General features: G+C 40.5%; 1 protein-coding gene across 5 annotated transcripts in view; it reads left to right on the top strand.

Moving 5' to 3' along the window:
* plekhg4b (pleckstrin homology domain containing, family G (with RhoGef domain) member 4B) overlaps positions 1-15457 on the top strand; it is a 178841-nt gene that overhangs the window by 134552 nt on the left and 28832 nt on the right. For all 5 annotated transcript variants that reach the window (XM_072560563.1, XM_072560559.1, XM_072560561.1 and 2 more), the window contains exons 9-13: positions 5792-5890; positions 8160-8302; positions 10802-10940; positions 12210-12332; positions 14297-14488. In XM_072560563.1, coding sequence (XP_072416664.1) covers positions 5792-5890; positions 8160-8302; positions 10802-10940; positions 12210-12332; positions 14297-14488 — 696 coding nt within the window. The remainder of the gene's footprint in view (positions 1-5791; positions 5891-8159; positions 8303-10801; positions 10941-12209; positions 12333-14296; positions 14489-15457) is intronic.

Genomic DNA, 15457 nt, shown 5'->3' with positions numbered 1-15457 from the left:
CCAGGACTCTTCTTGCTATCTTTCTTGTCACTCTGCCCCTCCATTTTCTCAAAAAAAGGGATAATGTAGGAATAGTGTACCTTTCACAGGAAGCTGCTCAATGTCTTTCACAGAGAAAGCTGCTCTGTTGGCAGCAGCATCTGCAGAACATACCATGTGAAACAATCACTGCTGGAATTGCACTACTGTGAATCGAGGTAAGCATTCTCGAAACTCCCATTCCTTAACTCCTCCGCAACATTAGTAGCAAATCGCACTGCCAGAACATGCATTATCCAAGATGTACCTGTGTGTGCTAATGGCATTGCACAGAATTTGGAGCCCAGAAGCTGGTCAGTTGGCTCAACCTGCCTGTGTCTCTGTTTGTCTCATATGAGCCTCCTCTCGCTGTATTGATTGCTTTCCACTTTGCACTCAAATTGTTTCGTTTCCTTCTCCCTTATAAATGGCAATTAAATTTGCTCTTGGGTAAATCAATACTATCATCATCAATCATTCGGTATCCAGGTACATAGATCCTTGAAAGTTGCCACCCGGGTTGATAGGGTTGTTAAGAAGGCATACGGTGTGTTGGCTTTTATTGGTGGAGGGGTTGAGTTTCAGAACCATGAGGTCATGCTGCAACTTTACATAACTCTGGTGCAGTCACACTTGGAGTATTGTGAATTGTTCTGGTCACCGCATTATAGGAAGAATGTGGAAGCTTTGGAAAGGATTCAGAGGAAATTTCCAGGGATGTTACCTGGTATGGAGGGAAGGTCTTACGAGGAAAGGCTGAGGGACTTCAGGCTGTTTTCAGAAGAGAGAAGAAGGTTGAGAGGTGACTCAATTGAGATGTTTAAGATAATCAAAGGGTTAGATAGGTTGGACAGTGAGAGCCTTTTCCTTGTATGCCGATGACAAGCATGAGGGGACATAGCTTTAAACTGAGGGGTGATAGGTATAAGACAGATGTCAGATTCTTTACTTAGAGTAGCAGGGGCATGGAACACACTGCCTGCAACAGTAGTAGACTCACCAAATTTAAGGCATTTAAAAGGTCATTGGATAGACATATGGGTGAGATTGGAATAGTGTAGGTTAGATCGGCTTCAGATTGATGTCACAGGTCAGCGCAATATCGAGGGCCGAAGGGCCTGTACTGCGCTGTAATGTTTTATGTTCTATATTCTATGTTCAAATGACATCATCAGAACACTATCTAAAGGAATTCCTGTTTGATCATTTGGTGCCTATTTAATATACCTGCATCTATTATTCTGAAATCATCTGCATATGGAAGCACTTTCACCATTTGCATTCTATCAAAATCCTTCTTCATTTTAAGTGCCTTTTTTGTTTGGACATTTTTCCACCTTTTCCTTTCCCAGAACCAGCCCCCACCTGTTCAATCATCTTTTAATCGTGATAGTTTCATCCACCAAAACATTGCAGCGCAGAAGGATCTTTGTGATCTTGTGCATGAAACACAAAAAGTTAGCTTGCAGGAGCAGCAAGTAATTAAGGAGGTATTTTGGTCTTTATTCATAGAAGTTTCTTGCTGAGACCACACCTGGAGCACTGTGTTTGGTTTTGTGCCAAAGGACACACTGACTTCGGAAATAGTTCAATAGAGATTCACTCGGCTGACTCCTGGATAAAGGGGGATGACTGTCAAGAATGACTGTCCAGATTAGACCTTAGAGTTTAGAAAAAACTGCGTGGACAGCTTTTTGAAAATACAAGACTGTGAGGGGTTTTGACAGGGTAGGTGTTGAGAGGGTGTTTCCATTAGTTGAGGAATCTTCAACTGGGGGATATTACAGAATAAGGGGAAATTTATTTCAAGTTGAGACATGAATCCGGAGGGTAGCGAATGTCTGGAATTCTCTATCCCAGACAGATGCAGAGGGTCAATCACTGAAATTATTTAAAAAAAGGTTTGTGCTAACCCCAACAAAGGCAATGGGGAATCACTCATTAATATCCCTAAGGGCTGAGTGAGTAAGAGTTTCCTTGGCAACAGGCAGCGGCCTGCCCGACTGAAGCTCATCCCCTGAGCCCTTTTGTAAAGCAAGTTTGTGTTGCTGTTAACAGACTTTGCATTGGATTGGCGACATGAGAGTTTTTACTGGGGTGGTTTATTAGTTTAAAATCAAAATGTAAAAGAAAAAAAAACATGGTGATTTTGGTGGTGGGAAGGTTGTTCAGCTGTATATAACATTTCTGAGTAGAAAAGAAACAAAAGGCAGGCCCAAAGGGCTCCTGTGGTAGCACCCTTACTTTTAGAATCCCTACTCTACAGAAACAGGCTCTTCTGCCCAACAAATCCACATCAATCCTCCGCAGTGTATCCCAGCCAGACCTATTCCCCTACATTTATCCCTGACTCATGCACCTAACCTATACCTCCCTGAACACGATGACCAATTTAGCATGGCTAATTCACCTCACCTGCACATCCTTGGATTGTGGGAGGAAACCAGAGCACACCCACATAGACACAGGGAGAATGCACAAATTCCACACAGACAGTTGCCTGAGGCTGGAATCAAACCTGGGTCTAATGTGCTGTGAGGCAGCAGTGCTAACCACTGAGCCACTGTGCCACTCCCTGAGCCAGGTGGCCTGGGGTTCAGATCCTACCTGTTCCAGAAGGATGTAATAACATCCCTGAACAGGTTGAATAGAAAAGAGGATAAAGTAGACCCAAGCTCCTCCCCTATCTCTCCCTCACATTCAAAAAGAATAAGGCACCCAGGGGTCCTTGGAGATGGCACGCGTGGCGTGAATCAGTGCTTTTGATGTCTTTAGAGAGAGATGGGGACCTCGGGGGATAGAGTGCTTAATTTCTCCCTTTAACTCCATTCTGTTTTAGCCTGTTCAGTCTCTCCCAATCTCCCCCTCATTTTTGATGATTTAAAATTGGTCTTTGCTTGTAGATATTGGATTGTCTGCACAGGTGATTACTGATGGCGGTTATTAGTTTACAAAAAAGAAAAGTCACAGTGACTTTGGTTGTGGGAATGTCACTCGATTGAATGTGATAATGCTTCTGGGTATAAAGAACAGAAAAAGGATAAAGCAGACCCAGCCACTCCAACTCCATTCTGATTTAGCCAATTCCACTTCCCCCTCACTGTTGATGGTCTGCCTTGCCCATAATAGGCTTTCCTTGTAGATATTTAATTGGATGATTATAGCATCGTAGATTCATAAAGCATGATCCTTTGGTCCAATTTGTGTACATTAATCAGACATCCCAATTTGACCTAATCCCAATTGCCAGCATTTGGCTCATATCCTTCAATATCATTCCTATTCATAAAACCACTCCAGATGCCTTTTAAATGTTGTAATTGTACCACCCTCCACCACTTTCTCTGGCAGCTCATTCCATACACGCACCACCCTCTGTGTGAAAAGGTTACCCCTGAGATCCTTTTTAAATCTTTCCCTCTCATCTTAAACCTATGCCCTCTAGTTTTGGTAAAAGACGTTTGCTATTTATCCTATCCATGCCCCTCATGATTTTGTAAACTTCTATAAAGTCACCCCTCAGCCTCCACTGCTCCACGGAAGAAAAGCACCAACCTATTCAGCCTTTCCGTATAGCTCAAACCCCACAGTCCTGGCAACAATCTTGTAAATCTTTTCTGCACCATCTCCAATTTAACACCATCCTTCCTATAGAAGGGCAACCAGAATTGTACGCAGTATTCCAAAAGTGGCCTCACCAATGTCGTGTGTAGCTGCAACATAATGTTCGGAATCCTGTAGAGGCTGTTCTGCCATAATATGCATTTCATCAGCACGAGTTCACTGTAACCCAATTGATGAATTAGAGATGCTGATTCTAACACATGCACTTTTAAAACGTGCAACGTGATTAAGTGCTGTTTCTAAAGCATGATTTTTCTATAACACTGGGTTAAAAAAGAACACAAACATAGTGTCATAAGAGAACTGACTATATTCAATGTTCTGACCAATCAAGGCAAGCATGCCAAACACCTTCACCACCCTGTCTACCTCTGACTTCATTTTCAAGGAACTACTTTTGATGGTTAGTAGTTTAAGAGAAAAGAAATAAGGTATTGTCCCAACCTCTGAACCAGGTAGCCTGGGTTCAAGAGATACTCTAGAGATGTATACTGGTAACTCTGAACAGGTTGGTTAGAAAATAGAGATGGGTCTGCAGAACAGTCTGTTCTGAACTGGGGCTAACCTATGGGTGTCAAAAGTAGTGGCTGTATTTTAGTGTTCAACAATTGACTATGTTCCTTTCCATTCAGGCTTCCTGATTTATTAAAGAGGTAGATTTATTTTCAAAATATCAAGGAACTAAAGGCTATGAGGAGCTGGCACAAAAGAGGAGTTGAGTCCGGGGTCATATTGGTCATGATCTTATTGAGTTTCAGGCCAATTTTAAGAGGCCAAGTGGCTGACTTCTGTTTCCGTTTCTTAGTTCTGTTGGTATCCTTGTAAATTGTTTTTACATTGAAGTAAACTAATACACAGCCATTGCTTTTCAATTTAATACAATGAATCATACAGTAAAAGACCATGTTTTTTGAAGCCTAAATTGTCAAATTAAACAGTAACATGCATTTACATAACATCTTCAACTCTCAGCAGTGCCTCAAAGCACTTCACTGGAATGATATTAAACAATATTTGACATTAAACTGCAAAGGAGACATGTGAAAAGATGGCCCAAAGCTTTGTCAAAGAAATGGATTGAAAAAAAAATCTTGGAGGGAGCGTGGAATACATTGCTCGAGGTTTGGGAAGTGCAGACAGCTGGAGAGGCTGCCAATGGTGGACTGATTAAGATTAGAGATGTGTAAAAGGCCAATATTAGAGGAACACCACAATCTGAATTAATTGTAGGGATAAAGCAGGTTGTAATAATAGAGAGGGGTGAGGTCTTGGAGGGCTTTGGAAAGAAGGATGTAATTTGTTTTTTTCAAATAAGCGCAGTCAACGTGAGTCAGTGAGCACAAGGCTGCTTGGGTACATCTGGTTCAGCGGATGTCAGGGCAACTCAAGTTGCTGCAAGATGGAAGTTTGGAGGTGAGCAAGGAAAGGATTTGTATAGTTATATTTTCATCTGAAAAGCTGAAAATGAAGAGGATCCCTGTGTATATAAACAAAATGCTTTTGAATGCAATTGTTACTGACTGTGAAGGAATAAGTAGTAGAGAGAGCCAAAACAGAGGTCTAATCCTTCAATCCTTTGAGTATAGGAGTTGAGGTTGTATAGGATATTGGTGAGGCCTCTTCTGGAGTAATGTGTCCAGTTCTAGGCTACTGAGGGTTCAGAAAAGATTTACCAGGCTGTTGCCAGGTATGGAAGGTTTGAGTTATATTGAAAGGCTGGCTCGGCTGGGACATTTTTCAATGGAGCGGAGGAGGTTGAGAGGTGACTTAAAGGTTTATAAAATCATAACAGGTTTAGATAAAGTTAATGGTAGGTTTTTGTTTTCCTAGGATGAGAGATTTCAAGACTAGGGGTCATATTTTTAAGGTGAGAGGAGAGAGATTTTAAAAAGACATGAGGGGCAAATGTTTTACATAGAGGGTGGTTCGTGTGTGGAATGAACTTCCTGAGGAAATGGTGGATGCAGGTACAATTATAACATTTACAAACTCTTAGATAAGTACATAAGTAGGAAAGATTTGGAGGGATATGGGCCAGGAGCAGGCAGGTGGGACTAGTTTAGTTGGGATTATGTTCAGCATGGACTGGTTGGACTGAAGGGTCTGTTTCTGTGCTGTATAACTCTATGACTCTTATTTGTTGTTTCAGAAGTTGGAGCCATTTATGATGAACTGTCGAGGGGCTCTGATATACCTGAAGAATTCCATCAACAGTCTGAATGTCAACAGAATGCCGAGCACAGAACAGGTACACTCAAAGCATGGTATGCTTGCAGGAGAACTCCTCCAGCTCTACCCATAGAGAAATCTGGAACAGGCTTCTGAGATATCATTTAGCTCCCAGTTTAGAATTCAAATGCTCAGTACACATTTTCACAATTATGATTCTTATTTTCTATCAATGAAATTGTCCATGTAAATCCATCATGTTGCCATTACACCTTTTGGCCAGTAGTGGCACTGGAGCAACATTGCAGGCTTGATATACAGGAGTGCATTGGCTGGAAAATCATGAAGCAATAAATTTGGTGAGTTTCATGGAGGTTTTCTCATCCAACTTGCCTTCCTTCATTACCTATTTACCCCACCCCAATGTTACCCCCTACACATCTCATTTTACCCAGTTGACACAAGGAGGGGTATGGTCACTCCCAAAACCTATAGCCTGCAGCTGTCATACACGTTTCCAGTCAATGTCCCCAGACAAAGGGAAATTGGCAGCACATTGTGCTGATGGGAACCTGAGAGTCCTGGTGGATTCAGGGGTGTTGGATATGGGATGGTGAGTTCATGCAGTCATTACCCAATCAGTGTATCCTTTGATACCAGTGCCTTGTGTCCTAGCAAGGAGGAGCAAGCGGTGAGCTGGAGTGGCCATGGTACTGCTCTGGTTTTCATGTTGGGAATTATCACTATCTAGTTTCTGTCTGGCAGTTGGGAGAATAGGAAACTGTATATGTATGAGATGAGATGTTGCAACATTGAGGATTTGAATGCATGTAAAAAGGCCTCTTGCAACTCACTAATGAAAACCCAGTCTTAACTGTACAAGAATTGTTCGGAAAATGGGACCTTTTGTTCTCCCATCAGGAATCTCCTTACTGCAAGTCTCACATGATCCACCCAACTCTCTCACCAATGGCCATGTTGTATGGTGCCCACATTGACAGTGTGATGAGTTTAAATTCTAAGTGGGGGCAACAAATGAATTGGGTGCAGTCTAAGGTTTGTAATTAATGTTAGGAATCACCGAGAGTTTTAGACGTCCTGTTATCCGCCTCTGCTGCTTTCATGTTTCCATTTATCTCTATAGCTCTTCCTCTCCTTCTGTCTCTCTTTCTCTTTACTTCTTTTGATTCTGACTCTGATTGTTTCCATTTCTTCTTCTTTTGCTTCCCTTACCTCTTTTTGCTTCTGCCCCTGTCTTTTGTTCCTTCATTTCCCATGGGCTAGGTCATAATTCAGAGACGGGAGGCACCAAGGTCTAAAATTGGACTGCAGATTTTAAGTCAAGTGTGCGTGGCTTTGTTCTGATTCCCTCCCTCTCCCCTCTGAGTGACAGCGGTAGGAGTGAATGTGGAGGTAGGCATGAGTGGGTCGTCAAATGGGAAAGGTAGGCAAAGAGAGGACATGGCAGGAAAGTTACTTGAGGTAAAGAAGGAATGAATATAAGAACATAAGGAACCACTGAAGTCCATCTTCTCTAACAATCAATGAACAGAGGGCAGGGAATTAACTTGGCTTAAAATTAAACCTGGAGGAAGCCACATTTTTACCCCATTCCTCTTTCTTCAGATGTTCTTTGGTTCATGATATATCAGGCCCAGTGAAATATCTGAGATTGGTTCCTACCCATAATTCTTGACAGGCAATATTTAGTCACTCAATAGAGCTTCTGTAAATTGCATGTCTGTTGATTGTATTAATGGAGGCAATGTGAACCCTTGCTTTTTATGCCTACCCTTTCAGTGGTAACATAAATGGCTGCACATTGGTGTCTGAGTAATCGACAATCGAGCAGAGAGGATTTGATCCCTCTGCCCTGTAAATTTCTGTCACAGTCACTTGGCTAGAAGGTTTAATGTCACAGTTTAAATTAAGTAAAAACAAAATGATGCAGATGCAGGAAATCTGAAACAAACAGAAAATGCAAGAGAAACTTGGCAGGACTGACAACATCTGTGGGAAAAGAAAAGCAGAGTTAAGGTTTTGTCATATTATTAGTACTGAAAGGATTGACAGTAGCAGAGGAGGGGCAAAGGAATGATGTGGAACCCCAGTGCAAAAGATAAAGGGATTGTCAACTGAGAAGAAAGGGGAATAGAAATGTAAAATAGGTATAAATTAAAATGTGCAAGGGTGAAAATTGGTCCTCTCAGCTAAGAACAAAGTAACCAAGACAAGCTCATAACTGTCATTGTGTGGTGATGGTTGTGGTGTTGACATCAGAAAGATGGAGGACAAATGTCATGAGACTAAGGTCAATTTAAATTAAACTTGGAACCTTAATTCTATAGGAAGTCACTGAGCTCATCAACCAACATACAAGGATAATGAAATCTGTGCTGGAAGATTCTCGGCTGGTGGGCTTGCGTCTGGAAGGTGGGACTATCCTTGCTAGGATTAGAAAAGATGAATTCTCAGACACTGATGACTACAGGTAGGACATTAAATGACTTCAGGTTAATTTGGAAGAATTCTTCAAGATATTGGAATTTCTTGAACCAGAGATCATTTTGCTTGTGTGAGGAACAAAATCACCTTTGTTAAGCTTTTATTCTGTGAAATCTAACAATGCCATCATTCTCTTACTCATCAGAGCATGAATTCAGTTGATTACGTTCAGTAGTCCAAAGCTAGGAGATGTTAGGTTGTATTAAGTTGTTCACTTGGTTTCACTCTGTTCTTCAAGTCAAATGATTGTAGGTTCAAATCCCACTCCAAGGAATTGAACATCAAATCTAAACTGAAGCCGATGTGTACTATTGGGGAAGTACTGCACCACGTCCCAGGTGTTGCCTTTTGGATGGGATATTAAACTGAGGTCCTCTCTGCCTTCTCACATTGATATAAGACATCCCATTGTACTCATTTAGAGAAGATCAGTAGAGTTCCCTCAAATGTCTTTACCTTCAATCTCAAGCTTGAACAATAAACAGTTTGTCTGGTCATTATCTGCTGCTAATAAATTAACAGTTGTGTTTCCTATATTACAACACTGACAACACTTCACTGCCTTTTCAAAATAATAATAGAATCACAGTTGCCTTACTTTTTAAAGTAAAAATTTCTTCTCCCCATCTTAGAATCTTGTCTTTAATTCCTGCTGTCCTGATGGTAATGGCTTTGTCTGGAATAGAATTTCTGTCTCTCATCACCTCAATCAACCTTGTGAATGGAACCATTGAGATCAGCGGAACAACTCTGGAAACACAAAAAGATACATGTTCAGGAATTGCTGGAAAAGCTCAGCAGGTCTGGCAGCATCTAAGGAGAGAATCAGTTAACGTTTTGGGTCAAGTGACCCTTCCTCAGTTCTGAGGAAGAGTCACTTGACCCGAAATGTTAACGCTGATTCTTTCCATGAATGCTGCCAGACACGATGAGGTTTTCCAGAAATTTCTATTTTTGTCTCTGATTTTCAGCATCTGCAGTGCTTTCAGTGTTTATATATTCAGGAACACTGTGGATACAATATTCAGAATACATTGTAAAAAGTAACGTAAAATCCATCATTGGTGCAGTATAGGGGTGTACGACTCATAGTTGCAAATTGGTTGCCAGTTATTCACCAAGACCAAAAAACAGCAAACACTGGAGATCTCAGTGGGTCAGTCAACATCTATGGAAAGTGAGCAAGCTAATATTTCGAGCTGTAATGAAGAGTCACCTAGACTTAAAATGTTAGCTTGCACTCTCTCCATAAATGCTGTCTGATCTGCTGAGATCTCCAGCATTTGTTGTTTTCAGTACAGATTCCAGCATCTGCAGTAACTTGTTCCTCCATTTACCATGACCAATTTTGTTAGGTTATTTTTGGCTGCTCCACTAGCATCTGTTCTCCCCATAAATTGAACCTTTCCCTCAGTGTTGGTAGATCACTCTAACTCAAAGCAGTAACCTATTTTAATTGGTCTGACGCTGATAGATTTTTGTGTACTTGGATTACTTTCTGTTTTCATGTCATTAGTCAGTTGCTGGGAACAATGTTTTCATACTCCTAACTAATTCCCACTACCCATCACCAAGTGCCCCTTTGTGAATGAGGTAACTAAGTTTATATAGATGAGGAATCAAGCAAGGAGCTTCATGGTTTGTGTGATCCATGCAGTCTACTTGGTCTGTGACTCATAACGAGAAACTCTTCAATCAATTGTGTTGGAGGTTAATGCTGCCTGTCTTCAGTTCATGCTGGAAGAATGTTTCCACATTTAGTTCTTCATTTTAGGGGAGGCAATGGTCTAGTGGTATTATCACTGGACTATTAATGCAGAGATCCAAGATGCAGAATGCAGATTCTGGGGACCTGAGTTTGAATTCCACCACGACAGATGGTGGAATTTGAATTCAATAAATATCTGGAAGGAAGAGTCTAGTGATGACCATAAATCACTGTCAATTGTCAGAAAAACTCATGTAGTTTGCTAATGTCCTTTAGGGAAGGAAACTGCCATCCTTACTGGTCTAACCTACATGTGACTCTGGACCCATAACAATGTATTTGGCCCTTAACTTAGGGATGGGCAATAAATGCTGGCCTAGCCAGTGATGTCCTCACCCCATGAATGAATGAAAAACAAAAAAAAATCCTGCTGACCCTGCTATTTCTGCTCTCAAGGGCCAGTGCTCTGAATGATCTCATCAAAAGCATAGCCCACAAAAATTGGAGTCAAATAATCAAAGCTAGGAATGTGGGTCCTTATCGCCTTGGGTAAAATTGATCACAATTTTAAGTCTCTCTAACACCAGTCTTCTCTGCCAGGAGCTTTGTTAAGAGCTTATGAATCTCAATGATTATTGTGTTATAATCATTATATGGCTCATTTGTAATCAACAAGCTCGAAAGGCTTGGCATGCAGCTCGACATTTAGCATTCTTCTTTGTGAAACTATTTTCCTCACATGCAACCAGCCAAACTTATGTTCTAAATGTTTTGCAGGGATGCCATGGACACTATCACAATGCTGTATAATCAGGTAGATGAAGAGGTCCATAGGTTAGTCATACTGTCCAACAAGTGCCTGCAGCAGCTGGAGATCCTTCTGCAGCTCCGAAGATTCGAGGAGGGAAGTAGCAAGGTAAGCAAAGACTTTGCCATCTCATTTTTACAGTGAGTCAGCAAAACCAGTGGAGGTAGTACTACTATGTGTGTTGCTTGGAAGAAGACTTCAAAGCATGTAAGAGAGAAATATATCTCACAATTCATGAATTTTATTATTGGATTTCTTTTCCATATTTAAACCCCCTCAGCCCAGTTTGCATCTGAATGGAACCAGTTAAAATAAAATGATAGAACTACCTTAATCCAGACAAGATACAGAAGGATTGAGAGATCTTTTGAACTCCTTGAGCCTCTTCTGCTATTCTGTTTCATGATGGTTGCTATGTATCTTGTTATGTTCCCAAGCAGACCAAATTTGAGTTACAGTCTGGCTGGGTATTAGTGACATTTTATTTAATGTTGATGAAGTGTTGAGATTCCAGTATTTATTAAGAGACTAAAGTGGCAACTTTCCACAGTTTTGAACAAACAAAAAAAAAAGTTTGACAATAAAAGTAATGCAATCAACTATATATCTAATTTTCTTACATCCAGAATTAACTAGAAATGCATAAGGGTAATAGAAACACTACATTTAAACTCCCTACATTGCATTAAAAAGGGAATGTGGTAAAGATAGATCCCATGCAGTTCTCAGCAACTCTTTGGACATTTGTGCCACAATGGATCCTCAAATCTCATTAAATTTTGACAGGGATTCCAATTCTTCTCTTTTGAACATCAGCTTCTGAACTGTAGCCTGCCAAATGGCATTCTGTCACAGACCACCTTGATCATTCCTGGGTCTGCTGCACTCAGGATTTTGAAAGCTGCAATACATCACTTAATCACAGGCACAACTCCAGATTTTCCACAGACAGCTAGGTTCAGCAAGCCAGCACTGCTACTATTTTCTTTTCCTGAAAGCTAATCTTGCTAATAAGCTCCAAGCAAATGCTGTTTCTGGGCTTTTCAAACCATACTCTCAGATGCAATAAAGTATTAATTGCTGATTCTTAGCATCGCACAGCTTCTATGAGTTTCTAATTCCGACACTTAATGCTTTAAATGCTAGCTGTCTCCTAAACTGTGCCTTCACAATTTCCAACTTAACTGTGTTGTCATCCCCATAATAATAAGAAATTCTAAGTTCAGGGACAGGACTGGTGACATTTGGGGTTATTGGCTGTCTTTGCTACAACAGAGCAAAAATCAGGCCTTTGTGTTTCTGGACAGATTGAGATACCTAAATCAGGTCATTATTGTGTTTTCTAAAGAAAATTACTGTGCTTTTATTACCTTTAAGATCAGACACTGGGCTGACTGCGAGGGAGAGAAATACCTTGTGCAGGTGGACTGTTTGCCACATTCCCTGGAATCACTCAGACAAATGCAAGAAAAGTATAACGTCTTCTACAGCCAGGCTGTGGTAAGTCTCTCATAACACTCATGCTGTAGAATTGTGGGAAATAAACATGTAGTGTGCATTTGCTATTGATGAAATAAAACTTAGGGCTCTGCTCCCCCAGTGGAAAAGTAGTAGATAAATTCAACTGTACCTTTTTTGTTCATTGTTAAGCCTTCAAGTTATCTGATACCGACAAGAATGATTACCTGGAGCTTGCTTTACTTTTGGGAAACCACTTGTAGAACAGCAGTGGGATTATGAAGACACAACAGATAAAGCTGATCTGATTACCTGCAGTGAAATAACAAAGAACAAGGGATTAGGAGGGTTCACAGCACCGCTAAACAAAACGGCATGTCAAGAATTTATCAGGATAAACGTGCCACTTTATTCTTTATCAATAGATTCTTCGGACTGTTATTGTGACACTGAGACACTAAACATAAGACGCAACCATCCTCAAAACTACCATTTTAAACATTTTTTTAACTGTTCAAAATATTTGAGCATTTTTCAGCATTACTCAATAAAGTGAGACATAACATGTTTAATTTGCACTGAGAATGTGTTTTATTGAAAGCTCAGAGGAAACAGGTACTTGTTTGTATTCGTTCGTGGGATGTGGGCATCACGAGCTGGTCGAGTATTTACTTTCCATCCTGACTTGTGAAGGTAGTGCAGAGCTACTTTCTTGAATCTAAAACATACCTTATGATGCAAGTTAGGAAGTGCTGTTAGGAAAGGAATTCCATTGTTGCATTATGTAGTGTAACACTGAATGATATCATTTGGAGGTTCCAGGTTCTCAGGACCTGGTAGAATATTTACCAACCACTCTGGCTCAGTATTAAATTCTGGCAATGTAAACCTGTCAAACTACTTTCCACAGTTCTTTGGCTAACCATGTACATCAGTATTGTAATTGAGCAGAACCGATTGCATGACTTGGGGGACCCTATTAATGCGCTATGCTAGTAAACTGCAAAGTTATAACTAGTCCAACTGTAGTAGAACGCTTAACACGGGACTTCCCAAAGTGTTGGAGTCATGGCCTACAGTGAGGTCATGAGATGTGTTTCTTGTTGTTGCAGAACTTTAAGAGATTTCTTGACAGCTGTGAGGCGCTTTTAAATACTTGCTGGATTTATTGGTGGTGTGATTTAATAGATTACTGTTTGAGGTTCATTGAAGCTGCAAAAACAGGCCTGTGGATAGCTAGGTGTTTGTCTTTTTTTTTTGGAAAAACCTGTTGCCTTTACATCAACTCACTCAACAACTTTCATTGTTGCCATTTTCACAGAACTACATTGATCTCTGGTTTGGCTACAGTTTGATTTTAAAATTCCCACCGTTGTTTCAAATCCCTGCGTGATCTGCAGCCTCCTACGGACCCATGACCCTCCAAAATCAGTGCCCTCCTCCAATTTTGGCCTCTTGCTCATTCACAACTTTCTTGTTTCACCAAATGGTGGAATTACTTTAACTGTCTAGGGAAATGCAAACTGCAGAAAAGTGCTCCCTGGACCTCTTTGCGATCTCACTCGCCTTCTTTGAAATGCTCCTTAGAACATTTCTCTTTGACTAAACATTTGGTCATTAATTCTAATATTTCTCTACGTCACTTTGTGCCAAATTTTGATGGATAATTATCCTCCTGTAGATCCTTGGAGTGTTTCACAATGTTAAAGATCTTGTACAAATGCAAATTGTACATCTGTATGTCCAGGCAAATAGTGCCAGCTGTATTGAGAGCGTCAATGTTTCAAAGGGTAACTGTTGACATCTCTTATGAATAAAAAGGTCAAATGCACAAACAATGAAACAAAATGGCCAAATATATATGTGCATGTCATGACAATAAATTTAAGAATGAAATTAATTTTTTTTGTAAAAGATCAGCGATGTATTATGGTGTTATTTGAACTATGAGACAGACAAGGTGGATCACAGTCTGGTGCATAGTTTAATGGTAATTTTCTTTACAGCAACAGTACAAAAGGGGCATGCAGTTGGTTAAAGATGTTGGCCATCTGAACGGTCAAACGCACAAAGAGCTACGATACCTGGGTGAAAAAGTCGAGGGTTTCAAGCAGTTTCTGAGTAGCTTCATCAACAGAGTGGAAAAGTGGAGAACAGATTTGGACAACATAATTAATTTGCATGAATTTTATGAGAGTGTAAGTGGCTTATTGTGCAGCTTTTATCTTTCACCACTGACTTGCTTTCTGGTTTGATGGCTGCGTCGCTCTTTACGTTGTTGGGACTTTTTCTGCCATTAATTGTTTATATGTAAGACCTTTGTTAAACAAACCAGAAAAAAAAAATTATCATTATAAAATCTGATTTTGAATATTGGAAATTTTGAGTTGCGTAGTGTGGTTGGATTTTTTTGTCTGTTTATACAAGGGTTAACTTGCAGTCCTGGTTTTGAGCACTCAACACCAACGTAGGTCCCATTGTTGACATTGTGTGAAAGCCCTGCTTACAATCCCTCAGTTGGAATCAGCCCTGAAAAGTAAATCCTTTTCTATTGTAGATGTACCAGTTACAGTCCACTTAAATCCCAAAAATAATTTGTTATCTTGGTGTATTTCGCAAACCTTTTTCTTCTTTTAAAAAGTTCATTCATCATGAATGTGCTTTGTTGAAATGTCTACCAATTGGGTGGTATGGTGGGTGGCTCAGTGGTTAGTACTGCTGCCTCACAGTGCTAGGGGTCTGGGTTCAATCCCAGACTAGGGCGACTGTCTCTGTGGAGTTTGCACATTCTCCCCTTCTCTGCATGGCTTTCCTCCCACTGCTCTGCTTTCCCCCCACAGTTCAAAGATGTGCAGGTTAGGTCAATTGGCCATGCTAAATTGTCGATAGTTTTCAGGAATCTGCAGGTTAGAGGGATTAGCCATGGGAAATGCTGAGTTACAGGAATAGGGTAAGGGGATGGCTCTGGAATGGATTTCAGAGAGTCAGTGTGGACTTGATGGCCTAGGGATTCTCTGAATCCATTTGCTCTCTTGGTTTCTAATTGCCTGCAGAAGCCTATATGTGTCTATTAAAGTCTATACATTTTCTATCACACATTTGCCATGAGGTGAAATAATGTTTTGAAGTGCTTTCCTACATATCTGTTTTTGAATTTATTTTTAGTG

Source organism: Chiloscyllium punctatum, chromosome 41, assembly GCF_047496795.1.
Source record: "Chiloscyllium punctatum isolate Juve2018m chromosome 41, sChiPun1.3, whole genome shotgun sequence".
In the NCBI taxonomy this organism is placed as follows: domain Eukaryota; kingdom Metazoa; phylum Chordata; class Chondrichthyes; order Orectolobiformes; family Hemiscylliidae; genus Chiloscyllium; species Chiloscyllium punctatum.
The sequence above is the reverse complement of the archived record's forward strand: the minus strand, read 5'-3'. Positions and strand labels throughout refer to the sequence as shown.